Here is a 13,428-nt window from a genome sequence, read left to right as displayed (position 1 = left end):
TGCAGATAAAAGATCTACAAATAAGTCGAACATTACTAAAATCCCCATTCAACTCTTTATTTGTGTAATGATGATTTCTACTAACTCTATTTCTTTTGCCTATTATTACGCATAGTATATATAAAAAAAAAAGACAAAATCTCTTACAGTAAGACAAGATCTGCAAATAGGTCTATAAATGAAATTGTCTTACTTGTCTCGTACTAGCCTCAAGAGCAGATTAATTTGTAATTGGATCCTGACCAGTTCAAACCTTATATGTCAGAATTGGTATTTTCTGCTTCTGCTGGTTATCTTGGAGTTTGAATTATGTGTACCAGTAAGGTGACATGTTTTCCTGCAGAATTTTATCTGGTGAGATAGTGATTAAAATCGTGCTCAGCGTGTCAATCTAGTTCAACGCATGGTTATTGTGCATACTTTTTTTATTATCATTTGGACGTTCACCAATATCCATCATCATCATCATCATCATCATCATGAAATTGTAAATTGACTTCTTATACAATTTTATTCGTCCGAAGTGCTGTTATGGGTTTTTCCTTCATCACAAATGCTCAGAGCTGAATGTTTGTAAACCAAGAATATGTAATAATCTATACAGTTAAAGAGCAACATGACAAAAAAGGACCTAAAATAATAACGAAATTCATCTATGGTCCAAATTGCTTCAGGGAGTTTAAAACCCGTAGATGAAATTGGTTATTATTTTCTCTGACAGAATATGCCATTTACCCAGAGTTGAAATTCATCTACGGTCCAATTTGCTTCAGGGAGTTTAAAACCCGTAGATGAAATTGGTTATTATTTTCTCTGACATTATATATATATAAATATGCCATTTACCCAGAGTATTACTTTTGGTGAAAGCTGATGGCATTGACCTTCTTGTACAATTATCACAAATGTATCAGCTATCGATCTGTAATAAGATAATAAAAATGTGGTTGATAAATATAAAACGGATGTCACGGTTAATGGAAATGTACGAGGAAAACGATGTTATATAAGGTCCTATTAAAAATGTGGCCAGTGGGAAAAACACTCAATGGTCTGTCCTGAAGAAAGAAAAAAACTGTTCTGAATATATTTTACTGTTTTTAGATATCAAACAAGAGATCAGGTGTGCTTATGCAAACAAAGTAAAACAAAACCAGATTAGAACAAAAAATGCAATAAAAACAAATCACTATACAAAAAGCTAAAAGTTCCTCAACACCAACCCAAATAAATAAAACTCATGAGCTCAAGAAGGGCAACAATTTACACCAACCTAGATGCACTTGTTTGAATAGATCGATGGGTCATATCTAGTAATTAGACGTATATCGTATAAAAGTGGACTTATAAATGTCACTTTTCTAAGCCTATGAATTCCCGAAATATAAGACACGTAAACATCATTGGATCAAATAAATTATCTGAAACTTGACCAAATTTAAATGTTGCAATGAAATAAGGTTTTTCATTTCTGAACGATAGATAAAAAAGACTATCACTGGATGGCAACACAGACATTGGAAAATCAATAGCAAATTACACAAAAAACATCTTTTTTTCTTTTTTTCTTTTTGTTCATCAAAACGAGGGACAATCTAGGTGTTCGGAAGGGTGTTTATATTTTTAGCCAACTAGTAGTACATATTATGATGTTACTCAATTTCAGTAGACATTCGGCCATAAGTTACCACAATCGATGATTAAGAAAGGATTATGGCAACGAGAATGGAACATATCCATTATCATTTTTGATTAAAATGGTACCGAATTATCAAAAAAATTTTGCTGACGTCCAGATAATTGCACAAATCTGTCTAAATCTATCCCTAAATTTTATATGAACAACAAAGTGCAATTCGATAGAAGGTAAACATAGAAAGCCTTGACTCAGTTTTGTAATTTTTGTTACTTTTTAGCGGCCATTTCAAATTTACTTACATTTTACAGAAAAAAGATGAAGTGTACTATAACAGTGATGATTTACTAAAGTATTTGATAACATTATTATAATTATGTTTTAAAAGATTTTGTATGCATATTATTTGCTTATATTCATCCCTGAAATTAAGACTAATTGGCAGACATCTTAAAATGGCCGCCACATTGGATTTTTCACAGTGGGTGACAATTGGGCAAAGTTTCATGGTTTCATCATCGAACCTACAATTCTTCTTAAAATATGCACGAGTCAGTTGGACTAATTTTAGAATTTTAGATTTTTAGATTTCTATATTTAATTTTTCTATCTTTCTATCGTCAGCCGTTGATAATACAATTGAAAGTATGATTTACGAAACAAATTAGTTAGATGATATAAAATGATAATATAATGTTATACATATTACGTGACATATACCAAAGCTGCAAATGTATTTAACGTGGTAAATGATATACTTATCAAAAGTAAATATACAAAGTTCGTTTATAGATAAAAGGATAATTCTGCATTCGAAAAGGTGTAATTATTTTGTATAAGATGTTGATTATTTATTTATTATTCTTCCTAACCATTCATGGTTTCCTCCTAAATAACCAACAAGGCAATGGAGGACAAACTTTACCAGCCAACCAGTACATGCCATTATCAACATTTTTTGAGGAGGAGAAACGACTTCAACAGACAATGGAAAATCTTCATCATGACACAACGACACTTCGCCACGATATGGACAGTTCATTTGCCCTTCTTACTGCACAACTTCAGCAGAAATTAGACCTACTTGATACAAAATTAGCAAATATTGATAAGAAAAATGAGACTAACCAGGATTTAGAAGAAAAATATAAAACATTGGAGCAGAATTACAATAACGTTAGAAATGAACTTCAACGAGTTACAAACAAAACGAATCATCTCGATAAACTGTTACTAGTGCAAACAGGATTATATTATGACGCCCTAACAAACATATCAATTCAAGCAAGTGAATTGGCAGTCCTGAAAAATACGGTTGCTTCGTTGGACAAAGAAATTTTAAACTTAAAACAGCTAAGTAGCATTCAACCACTTCGAGAAATCAAAACTTTACAAAATAAAGTACAAATCATTTCGGCACAAACTAATTCGTTGAGCGTACAAGAACATGCCCGTAGTCAGGACTTTCTAGCATTGTACAATCTGACTACAAGTTCTCTGAATGAACTTACAGTTCATACTAACAGTAAATTAAATCAACTTGAAAATGAACATAACACTTCCGTTCGTTTGATGGATCACCGTATGGAATTTCTTATGAATGAAACCAGAATGACTCAACAGAGTATGGACATCCAGTTTAGCAATATTCAAAAGAATCAAAGTGACTCTATAAATGAGATTTCTATGAGACTACAGGAAACTGACAAGAGAGACAATTTGAAGTTCTCTGATTTACAAAAACAGATGAATGATAGCACAGAACCAGGTAAGTATCACATTCCTGTCTGTCAATTGTTATACTTACATTGCATGTATTTTCAATTGTGATCATTTTGATTTGCTTGTAGCAATCTTGCGTCCTTCTAAAACTAACATTCATTACACCATGAAATGTAACAATAATGACGACACGAGGTCCCACAATAAAGTACACAGGTAACTAAAGAAAACTTGATAGAAATCGGGGTTTCATTATCCTAGTTAAAAATTGTAACTTTAAAAAAATTATTGAGTGCTTTTTTTTGTAATTTCATAGGGTTATAAAAACATTGACCATGTGCACATTTTAGGAATGGAGCGCTTCCGCGCTCCAAAGAAAATGTACACCGGTCAACGCTTTTACACCCCAATAAATTTGAAAAATAATTCTTAAAAATAGCCTACTATAAAACAAAAGAGAGGCAAAGGAAATAAAGGAGACATTTAAACGTATAAGTCGAAAAAATACCGATAATTCCGAGGCAAAAAAGTCCATAAAAATTACAATTTTAGATGAGTTTCAGATATTTTTCAGACAAATAACCACAACAGGTTATGACACACAAATTGCACATTTAATTTTTTTCAACTTTTGTTTTATCAAAATAACAGATGAATTAAAGTGTATACATCAGTAATTTTCTTCTTGCAGTGTTCATGACAGCTCATCCTACATCCGGTACATCTTCACCTGGCATACTCAAGTTTGACAACGTCAAATTCAGTGTTGGGATGAGTAACCTGTCATCATATAAAAGTACTGGGAAATATATCTGTGAGAAAGCTGGATTGTATTTAATTTCGGCTTCAATCCATACAAATACAAATAATGGCTACTTCTACATGTATCTGAATGGTAAACAGGTATCGAATACAATGATTAGTTATAACAATAATAATCCATCTTTAATGCAGTTTACCGGTACTGTTCTTCTAGCACTACAGTTACGTGCTAACGATAGTATGTGGGTGTACAGTAGTGCCAATGTACAAAGTGGGTTATGGTCGACCTTAACAATCTTAAAAGTGAAATAGTATTGAGGGAATGTATATGTTTATATACATACACATTACATTTTTCTTTATCTCAGATTCAAAACATATTTTTTAATATCAAGGTATGCAGTGGTTGCTTTATGTCTTGAATATATGTGCAAGAGTATGCCTTTTTTCAATATGGAATTTGTATGTCGTGTAATTGGCTTTTTATTAACAGTAAGTAACTGTGCCGAAAGCGCATGAGACATCCTGGAAACTCTTGATAAAATGAAATGAAACAATCAAAAACCTTCTTCTCATAGGTTGAATGGCTCATACAAAAAATATAAAATCAAAAGTTACAGTACAGTTATGTCTACCGTCTTGTATAGTCAGCATCGAATGGTGGCCATTTATATAGCAAAACTCAGGTAACTCAGGTTTCTTCCCAAATTAACATATCACCTTCTTGAAAATGTAGAATAGAATGTTGTTTTAGTCTTTATTAATTCATATCATTTGTCGATTTATCTTTTTTTTAAATTAACATTTTTTCCCTTTTTTTGCCTCTCTTTTTTTGAATTTCTTTTATGAAAGAATTTTGAGTAGAAGTGACAAAAATGCAAAGATAAGCTATTGACTAGCATTTGAAAACAAAACAGAGAATCCTTTAAATAATCATGTTTGCGGTAAAATAAAAAAGTTAGTGTACTTGATGTACATGGTATTCAATTGTTCTTAAATGAATTATTATCAATTTATAACTTATAATCATGCAAATGATATGTTTAAAGGCATCATGAAGCAAGTAATTTAACAAGTCTATTTCTTAACAAATACAAATAAATGATTAATAACATTGATTATCAATTCTTTTACAATACATTTTGTTTACAAAGTTGTAAAATCTATTATCATGATTATTAATCAGGAAAACTACAAATATCATTAAATGGTATAGGAATAAATTTTTGTTTATCTTTTATATTTTTCAAATCTCAAAACTGAAGTTGTGCATGAATGAACAATGAGAAGACTTATATTTTCCAAATCGCTACCTAGTTATCATCAAATCTTGTTCAATGGAAATCAAAATGCTAATCATAATGAAAAATGTTCTTATCTCTGAATAAAGAAAATCTGATGGAAAGAAATAATTTTTAGAGAAAATTGTCTTGTTTATTTAAACAATTGTAAATAAAAGGAAACAGTAGTATACCGCTCTTCGAAACTTATAAAAAATAATAATCAGAAGAAAACCAATAGGTCTTTCCACAGAAAAGTGGAAAGACCTAATATTAAGAATATGTTTGAAAATAAGATGATAACAATATGCGAAGCGGCCCGGACACTCCATATGAAAGTGGTTTCCCTTCTGTATTTAAAATAAGTCAAATGTAAATTTAATTGGTAAACCATAATTGATAGAAACCTAGGGTCTTTTGATTTGAGGTCCTTGGTTTCAAACGAAAGTAAATAGGGTCAAGGTAATTTCTTGATTTTCAAAGGTAGGGAGAGTTTAGAAAACAAGGAGAGAACGGGAAGGCTAAACCTGCTAACACCGCGGGATACTCGCAAACTTTTCGACACTGTCAAGTCGGACAGAAAACGTCCACTACATGAAATAACTGCTGTTTTTAATGAATCTAGGGAAGAACCAGTGTCTAAGCGAACTGTTTAGCGAAAATTGTATGTAGAAGGTTTAAAAAAACGTGTTGAAAAAAAATCCATCGGAATTCGTGCTGCGAAGGTAAAAAAAGGCTGGCATGGGGTTTATTTGCCAGCACAAAACTATTGAAGATTATTTGAGAAGGGTCATATATAGTAATGAATGTTAAGTGGAAATTGAAATGAATAATAGTGTTTTAGTTTGGAGACGGCCTGGTGAGGAGTGAACTCCTCCTTGCTTAGATATTGGCCGCGGGTCACGACTGAGTTTGATGATCTGGGGCTGCATTACCTATGAAGGTGTTGGTACTATTACTGTTGTAACTGGTAATATAAATGCTTCAAAGTATATTGTGATTGTTGACAATTTAATTTGGCTCGTTATTGCTCGTCATTTCCCCGCTGACAATTACATATACCAAGATGACAATGCCCGGTTCATAAGGCCAAAATTGTGAAAGATTACATGGAACAAAATCAACCTCATGAGATTGAATGGCCAGCACAAAGTCCAGACCTTAATATTATTGAAAATATGTGGCGTAAAACTAAAATTGAACTGCAAAAAAAGGAACATTACATCACTACAAAAGCTCAAATGGAGACAGCAATTCGGAACATATAGGTGTAATACCACCAAAACATGGTACGTCACAGACGAAAGTAGGTCTAAAAAAATATTCCCTTGACTTTGACCGTTATAGGTAATTAATCCTACATTGTAATTAATCCTACATTCTATTGCAGTAAAACTATTTCTGTGTCATAAACATATGTCTTGGGTATTTCAAAACACCATTATTTTTTATTTGTGATTTCTATAGAAAATTTTGTATTCTTGAAGTTACATGGTGACTAAACCTTGTACACAGATAGAATAAGGGTAGAAATTTTATTGGTTAACTTCCAATGATGGCTATTTTCTTATATGCAATGAAATGTTTTATGAAACTTTTTCTATAGAACTGGACAGGATAAAACTTTACTCATGCCAAGTATTTCTTTATTTGAAACAAAGATAAATTCTGCACAATTTTTGAAAAGTGTAAATTTAACAAAGACTAATAGGGGAAAATCAATGGTGGTATTACACTTAATATGGGAAGCTGTACATGCACCTATGGCCTTGTGAGTAATCTCATGTGTTAAAATTTCTTGCTATTTAAGTGAAATAATACAAAAAATGAAATATTCTGAGTGAATTGAGTCTCCAAAACACATTATATGAGAAAATTGTATTGAAATAGGACTGTACCATGAGTATTCAGTGGACAGAACAAGCCATACTAAGTGCATGTATTTATTTTTTTGGAGGGGGTGGGCTTTTTCTCCTTATTTCTTATATTTTGCTATGATATAACATTTTCCTAGGTAATACTTAAATAAATATATGATTATAAGTAGATGAATTTATTTTTAATGTTGTAACGACAAGTTATTCACTAAAAGAGAAGCCTTTTATGTCCCCCTTTGGAACGTGGCGTAAATTTAATTTTTACGTAAGGACTTATTGAAACCTCCATGGAGACAGTGAACTTTTATATGGATTGTTCATTCTGCTAAAATGCTTCAATTACTAATTTCTTATATCATTTCTACCATAAATGAGTGAAAGGTGGTACCCCAATATTTTTATTTATTGGCCTGAAAAATTGAAATTTTGAGGAAATGAGAGGTATAAATTGACCCAAAGAGACCTTATAAAGAAGACAAAGAGGTTTATTAGTGGTATTTTATCTTCCTAAAATCATCTTGTGTATCATTTTCAACTGTTTGTAGGCAGATAAGATAGATATTTGATCATTTATTGGTCCACACTCTATTCTATCTTGATGAGGCTTGGTTTGGATTTGTCGAAGAAATTTTGCTCGAATCGCTGTAGATGTCGTCTTTCATTATACTAGATTTTTCTTAAACTATTGAACTGATTATGACAAAACTTGTAAGAAATGCTTGAAATAACCAGTATTACAAAGGGAAAAAGTCACATTCAGTTTATTGAACAAAAAGGTCTTCTTTATGTGTAATACCACTAAATCATGGTACGTCACATCCGGTTGCATACGAAAGTAGGTCTAAAAAATATTCCCTTGAATTTGACCGTTGTAGGTAATTAATCCTACATTTTATTGCAGTAAAACTATTTCTATGTCATAAACATATGTCTTGGGTATCTCAAAACACCATTATTTTTTATTTGTGATTTCTATAGAAAATTTTGTATTCTTGAGGTTACATGATGACTAAACTTTGTACACATATAGAATAAGGGGAGAAATTTGATTGGTTAACTTCAAATGATGGTTATTTTCTTATATGCAACGAAATGTTTTGTGAAACTTTTTCTATAGAACTGAATTTTACTCATGCCAAGTATTTCTTTATTTGAAACAAAGATAAATTCTGCACAATTTTTTGAAAAGTGCAAATTTAACAAAGACTAATAGGGGAAAATCAATGGTGGTATTACACCTGTAGACAAATATATCCTTAGAATTCATAAACAAAACTTTAAAATTCAATTCCAAGACGTTTGAGGCTAGTAATAAGGGGAACAGGAGACATCACAAAGTACTAAGTGACTTCAGATTATTTTATAAATATAATTACAAAGGTTTAACTGTGACAGATACTTGACAACTGTATGTGGCGGCCATCTTGGAATGATCTTCACTTTTGGCATAAGTCTTCACAGCTCTTACATTCTTGAATGGCTGAATATTTTGGTGGTTGAAGCTTTTATCCGTTCATCTGTTAAGTTTTCAAGTTGTTAGTTAGCAGTAACTGTTATTTGGTAAAATAATCGACATTTTGTTGATAATATACGTCGTATTTTTATTATTTTTAATAGATGGAAGAAAAACTTATAAAACATGTTCCTCATATTTTCTGATATGTATCTGAACGCGAACCGAGTTCGTCTTAGGACAATTTATCTTCGGTGTGTGTCAAACAGCATATACTCAACAATCAATTCAAATACTTGCGATCGAAAAGTGGATATGACACAACATCTCTTACTATGACTCTGAGAAGATGCGCTTCATTACGCTGTTTTTTTTTATATTTTAAATATCCTTATATACGTTCATACTTTGAACGACAAAATTATTTTTATGTCTACCTGTGCGAATTTCAAACGCGCAATTCTACACCAGCAATGAAAACCTTCTATTCTTTCCGGGTAGGCTTTATATAGATAAATTAAGTGGTATAAGAAAAGCAAAATGAGTATATTAAATTTGATGTATGCCTTTTTGTGCTTCTTCGTTACATTTGTTGTTTTTATAGTGATGCAAGTATGTTTGTTTTGTTCATACTTTTAACGACAAAATTATTTTTATGTCTACCTGTACGAATTTCAAACGCGCATTTTTACACCAGCAATGAAAACCTTCTTTCCTTTACGGGTAGACTTTATATACATAAATTAAGTGGTACAAGAAAAGCAAAATGAGTATGTTAAATTTGATGTATGCCTTTTTGTGATTCTTCGTTACATTTGTTGTTTTTATAGTGATGCAAGTATGTTTGTTTTGTTCATACTTTTAACGACAAAATTATTTTTATGTCTACCTGTACGAATTTCAAACGCGCATTTTTACACCAGCAATGAAAACCTTCTTTCCTTGACGGGTAGACTTTATATACATTAAGTAAGTGGTACAAGAAAAGCAAAATGAGTATGTTAAATTTGATGTATGCCTTTTTGTGATTCTCCGTTACATTTGTTGTTTTTATAGTGATGTTAAGATGATAACACAATAATGACTGCTGGACCCCTATTTTTGACATTTTTACTCTTTGAGTATGTTTGTTTTGTTCATACATCGTTGACAATGTAATGGAATTTGATGCGACTGTCATACAAGTGAGAGGTTTAGCTAGCTATAAAACCAGGTTCAATCCACCATTTTCTACATTAGAAAATGTCTGTACCAAGTCAGGAATATGACAGTTGTTATCCATTCGTTTGATGTGTTTGGACTTTTGATTTTGCCTTTTGATTTTGGATTTTCCTTTTGAATTTTCCTCGGAGTTCGGTATTTTTGTGTTTTTCTTTTTTATATATAGTTTTGTGTCATAACACTGAAATAGATATACTATATCCTAGTTGTTTCTCATTTTCATTAAGGAAATTCTATTCAAACGTGTTCGTTGTGTGTGTTAAAGATGACAAAAAATGCAATCAGAATAAAACTATATTTGATTTGTTTCCTTCAGTTTTAGTTTGTAACCCTGATTTGTTTTTTTCTCAATCGATTTCTGAATTTTCGAACAGCGGTATACAACTGTTGTCTTTATTGATATCTATATCTTCCAATGTTAATCACTACCTTTGATGTTGAGACAAGAAATGCGCAGTGATCATTATTTATATCCTATCCTATCAATGTTATGATATGTTATACTTTGCTTTTTTTTGTGCATTAAGTTACAACATGATGAGTATTTGTCAAAATATATAAAATTTAATAAAAATAAGACATCAGAAATCTTTGGTGTACGAATTTGTTATCAAAATAGGTTCAACTACACATGTTCAATCATTAGCAACGGAAGAAAACCCCAACACTCTTTTTTCCTTGCCTAACAAAATAGAATTCAATGTTTTATTAAAAATTCACAAAATTGCAAAATGAAGCAAACCTTTCCTGCAGTGCTCACAAGCACTTTGATTGGTATAATAGCCTTACTGATAAAGGCTATCATTGTACTATTGTTATCACTGAGTCTCGATATGTTAATAGTAACTTTGATTTGGTAATTTATAGTTTCTCTCGAAGTTTCATGTTTTTTTTTCTTTTTCTACATTGCAACAGTACTATTTGTGCATATTTTTGTGAATTATTAGGAAAATAATTTCTAGATAAATGCCAACGAATACGCATATGTTTATTGATTTTATTGAATTGAAATACATAAAATAACAAAAAACAAAAAACAATTTCATTTACTGACTTTATTCTTTACATTTTGTGCACAAGACTACCAGAAAAATAGGATTGTCCAGCGCCTACGATACCAGATGGTTGATCCCATACGTTTTTGACGTAAACACGATCGCCAGATTGAAGTGTTAGTGTTGCGCCAATAGTTAGAGAATTGAAATTAACTGCAACAGAAACTGCCATTTGTGCATTGTTTCGAAATAATCCTAAGTGCAAAAATCCACTTTTACTTTGCCTTGCTGAAGCTGTGAAATGGTAGAGACCCTTGATTGGAGCAGTAAAAATCCCGGTCCCGCTATTGTATCCACTCCCAATATTTTCTGTTATTCTTTCAAACTTTACGGTAGCGTGAGCCGCAATAGAGCCGTAAGGTGGTGAAATCAGAAGTGCTAGAAACGTCACTATGGAAGGACCTGAAAATTAAAATAATATGCTGTTTTAATCATTGAAATGTGAAATATCAAAGGCAAGTACTAATAACCGATTTCATAAAATAACTGTACTTTATATTGTGACAAAAACATTTTTAATGAAGACTTCAGAGTTAGAGTTAATTGTCTTTTGATTTTTTCAAGCGGACGGTTCAAAATTTATCTACAACCGTCAAGAAAACCTTAGTCGTATTTGGTACCACTTTTTAGAATTTTGGGTCACCAATGCAATGATCTTCAACTTTGTACTTGTTTGCATTTTTTTACTATTTTGATCTGAGCGTCACTGATGAGTCTTATGTAGACGAAACGCACGTACGGTGTATTAAACTATAAGTCTGATACCATTGATTCCTATAAGCATGTCGAAATATTATATTGTAATGTTTATTTGTGTATTTTTTTTGTCCTGAATGTTCTTGCTTTTTTTGTTACTGTAGTCTTGTATGACCCTGGTATATTAAATCCCTTATCATCATTGAAATGACTAGAACAACCTTAATCAGAATATTTAATGAATTTTGAAGGAATAAATGTAAAAGGATTACATATCGAAAGTGAAGGGAAGATTTTTCATTCATTTAGACATTAAGTCTGAATAAGAAAAGTTCTATATTCTGTGTTTCTGCTCGAAATCAATTATGAAAAATTGATGTAAGACTCAATAGATTTCCGAATAGAGACAGTTCGCATATGATACCTACCCCATCTACTTCTTTTCATATTCACTCGATCTAGTGAGTGAACCTCAATAAGGGAAAATTTAACTTTTCGTCTAGTTTTCTAAAAGGAACACATCACCGCTTGTAATAACCGGTAACTATTTGCATTATTCATAAAAATTCTTGAAAACTTACTTTGTTTCTGTATTGTTTCCTTTATTGATTCAATTTCCGCACCCCTGCTGTTATACTGTTTCTGCATGTCAAGGAACCTGTTTTCTAGTCGGTCTAGTTGTTTGGCAATTATCCACAGAAAACCATTTTCAGAAGATCTCCGTTCCACATTAACACTGTAAACAACGGAACTTAAACTTAAAACGCAATACAAAACTGAAAGAAACATAACTCGTTATGCAGATTTTTCTTATTTTATCAGTTATGGATAAAATTGCGTGATGGTTGCAGAAATAATATCATCTGTCGACTGTACTGTTCTCTATATATGTTGAAAACTAATCTAAAATCAATTTTTATGCTGTTTCAACTACGATATTATTACATTCAAAAACATTTAAGGTTCCAAGAAATTTCATTTGTATTTGTTTCATATAAAATTCAGTGAATCTTTCAACGGGGTGTAATATGGACGAAGGTTATTGAAATTATGACATTAAGAAAATGATTATGTACACGTAACAGGCATTTTTTTTTTTAATTAAGTCATTTTGTAAAATGAATTAATTCTCAAGCAGTTTATAAAATGCCTAACAATGATAGGCATTATTTCAAATGCCGGGAAATACTTAGCTATTTTGCAAAAAAGAGTATTTTAGTGGTTAAGGACACGAACAGGAAAAAACTATCAGCGAAATAGAGAACGTGGAGACAATAATATATTAGCAGTACAGTTTAATATGGAGATTCTGATAAGATAAAGTTTTTTTTTACAAGAAAGTACATAAGTTTTATAACTTATAAAACAAATTCGACAAAAAAAACCCCAATCGGACACCGAACATGATATTTCCTATACAAACAAATCATCAATATAAAAAAAAATTATAGGCTTTGAGAAAATATTCATAAATGATCGTTGGACATCTTAACGAGATTGATTTTTCTCTAATGTTTGCGCTATTTTCACATTTCCTAACCGGTGTGAGAAAAATAGTTCTCCTATCTAGTAAAATATCTGTTCTTGGCAAATGAAAAAAATAAATATCATCAGCAAACTAGATTTAAAATTGAAAAATGTCAAAGCTCGGAACAATTCTTTAGAGGGGCGTTTTAAACCCTTCAGAACCAGAAGCCGTAGAAGAGGATGTGAACGTTTCAGTAAA

The 13,428-nt window shown here is 31.4% G+C and overlaps 2 protein-coding genes across 2 annotated transcripts; one reads left to right on the top strand and one right to left on the bottom strand.

The window, feature by feature from the left end:
• Positions 1 to 2,470: 2,470 nt before the first annotated feature.
• Positions 2,471 to 4,432, top strand: LOC134727981 (interaptin-like). Its single transcript, XM_063592379.1, has 2 exons — positions 2,471 to 3,404; positions 4,050 to 4,432. The coding sequence occupies exons 1-2, from the start codon at positions 2,477 to 2,479 to the stop codon at positions 4,430 to 4,432; spliced, it is 1,311 nt and encodes a 436-aa protein (XP_063448449.1). The 5' UTR covers positions 2,471 to 2,476.
• Positions 4,433 to 11,010: 6,578 nt separating this feature from the next.
• Positions 11,011 to 12,537, bottom strand: LOC134682126 (collagen alpha-1(VIII) chain-like). The gene is made up of 2 exons (XM_063541708.1): positions 12,284 to 12,537; positions 11,011 to 11,408 (listed from the first exon to the last, which is right to left on the bottom strand). Exons 1-2 carry the CDS (start codon positions 12,489 to 12,491, stop codon positions 11,014 to 11,016), a joined length of 603 nt encoding a protein of 200 aa, XP_063397778.1. The 5' UTR covers positions 12,492 to 12,537; the 3' UTR covers positions 11,011 to 11,013.
• Between the last annotated feature and the right edge of the window lie 891 nt (positions 12,538 to 13,428).

Source organism: Mytilus trossulus, chromosome 8 (assembly GCF_036588685.1).
Source record: "Mytilus trossulus isolate FHL-02 chromosome 8, PNRI_Mtr1.1.1.hap1, whole genome shotgun sequence".
Taxonomy (NCBI): Eukaryota; Metazoa; Mollusca; class Bivalvia; order Mytilida; family Mytilidae; genus Mytilus; species Mytilus trossulus.
The sequence above is the reverse complement of the archived record's forward strand: the minus strand, read 5'-3'. Positions and strand labels throughout refer to the sequence as shown.

Bases quoted from the DNA above. Each gene is read 5' to 3' on its own strand.
- LOC134727981 (XM_063592379.1), top strand. From the start codon at position 2,477: ATGTTGATTATTTATTTATTATTCTTCCTAACCATTCATGGTTTCCTC. The intron at 3,405-4,049 runs GTAAGTATCACA...TTCTTCTTGCAG, and splicing joins GAATGATAGCACAGAACCAG to TGTTCATGACAGCTCATCCT.
- LOC134682126 (XM_063541708.1), bottom strand. From the start codon at position 12,491: ATGTTTCTTTCAGTTTTGTATTGCGTTTTAAGTTTAAGTTCCGTTGTT. The intron at 11,409-12,283 runs GTAAGTTTTCAA...TTTAATTTTCAG, and splicing joins GGAAACAATACAGAAACAAA to GTCCTTCCATAGTGACGTTT.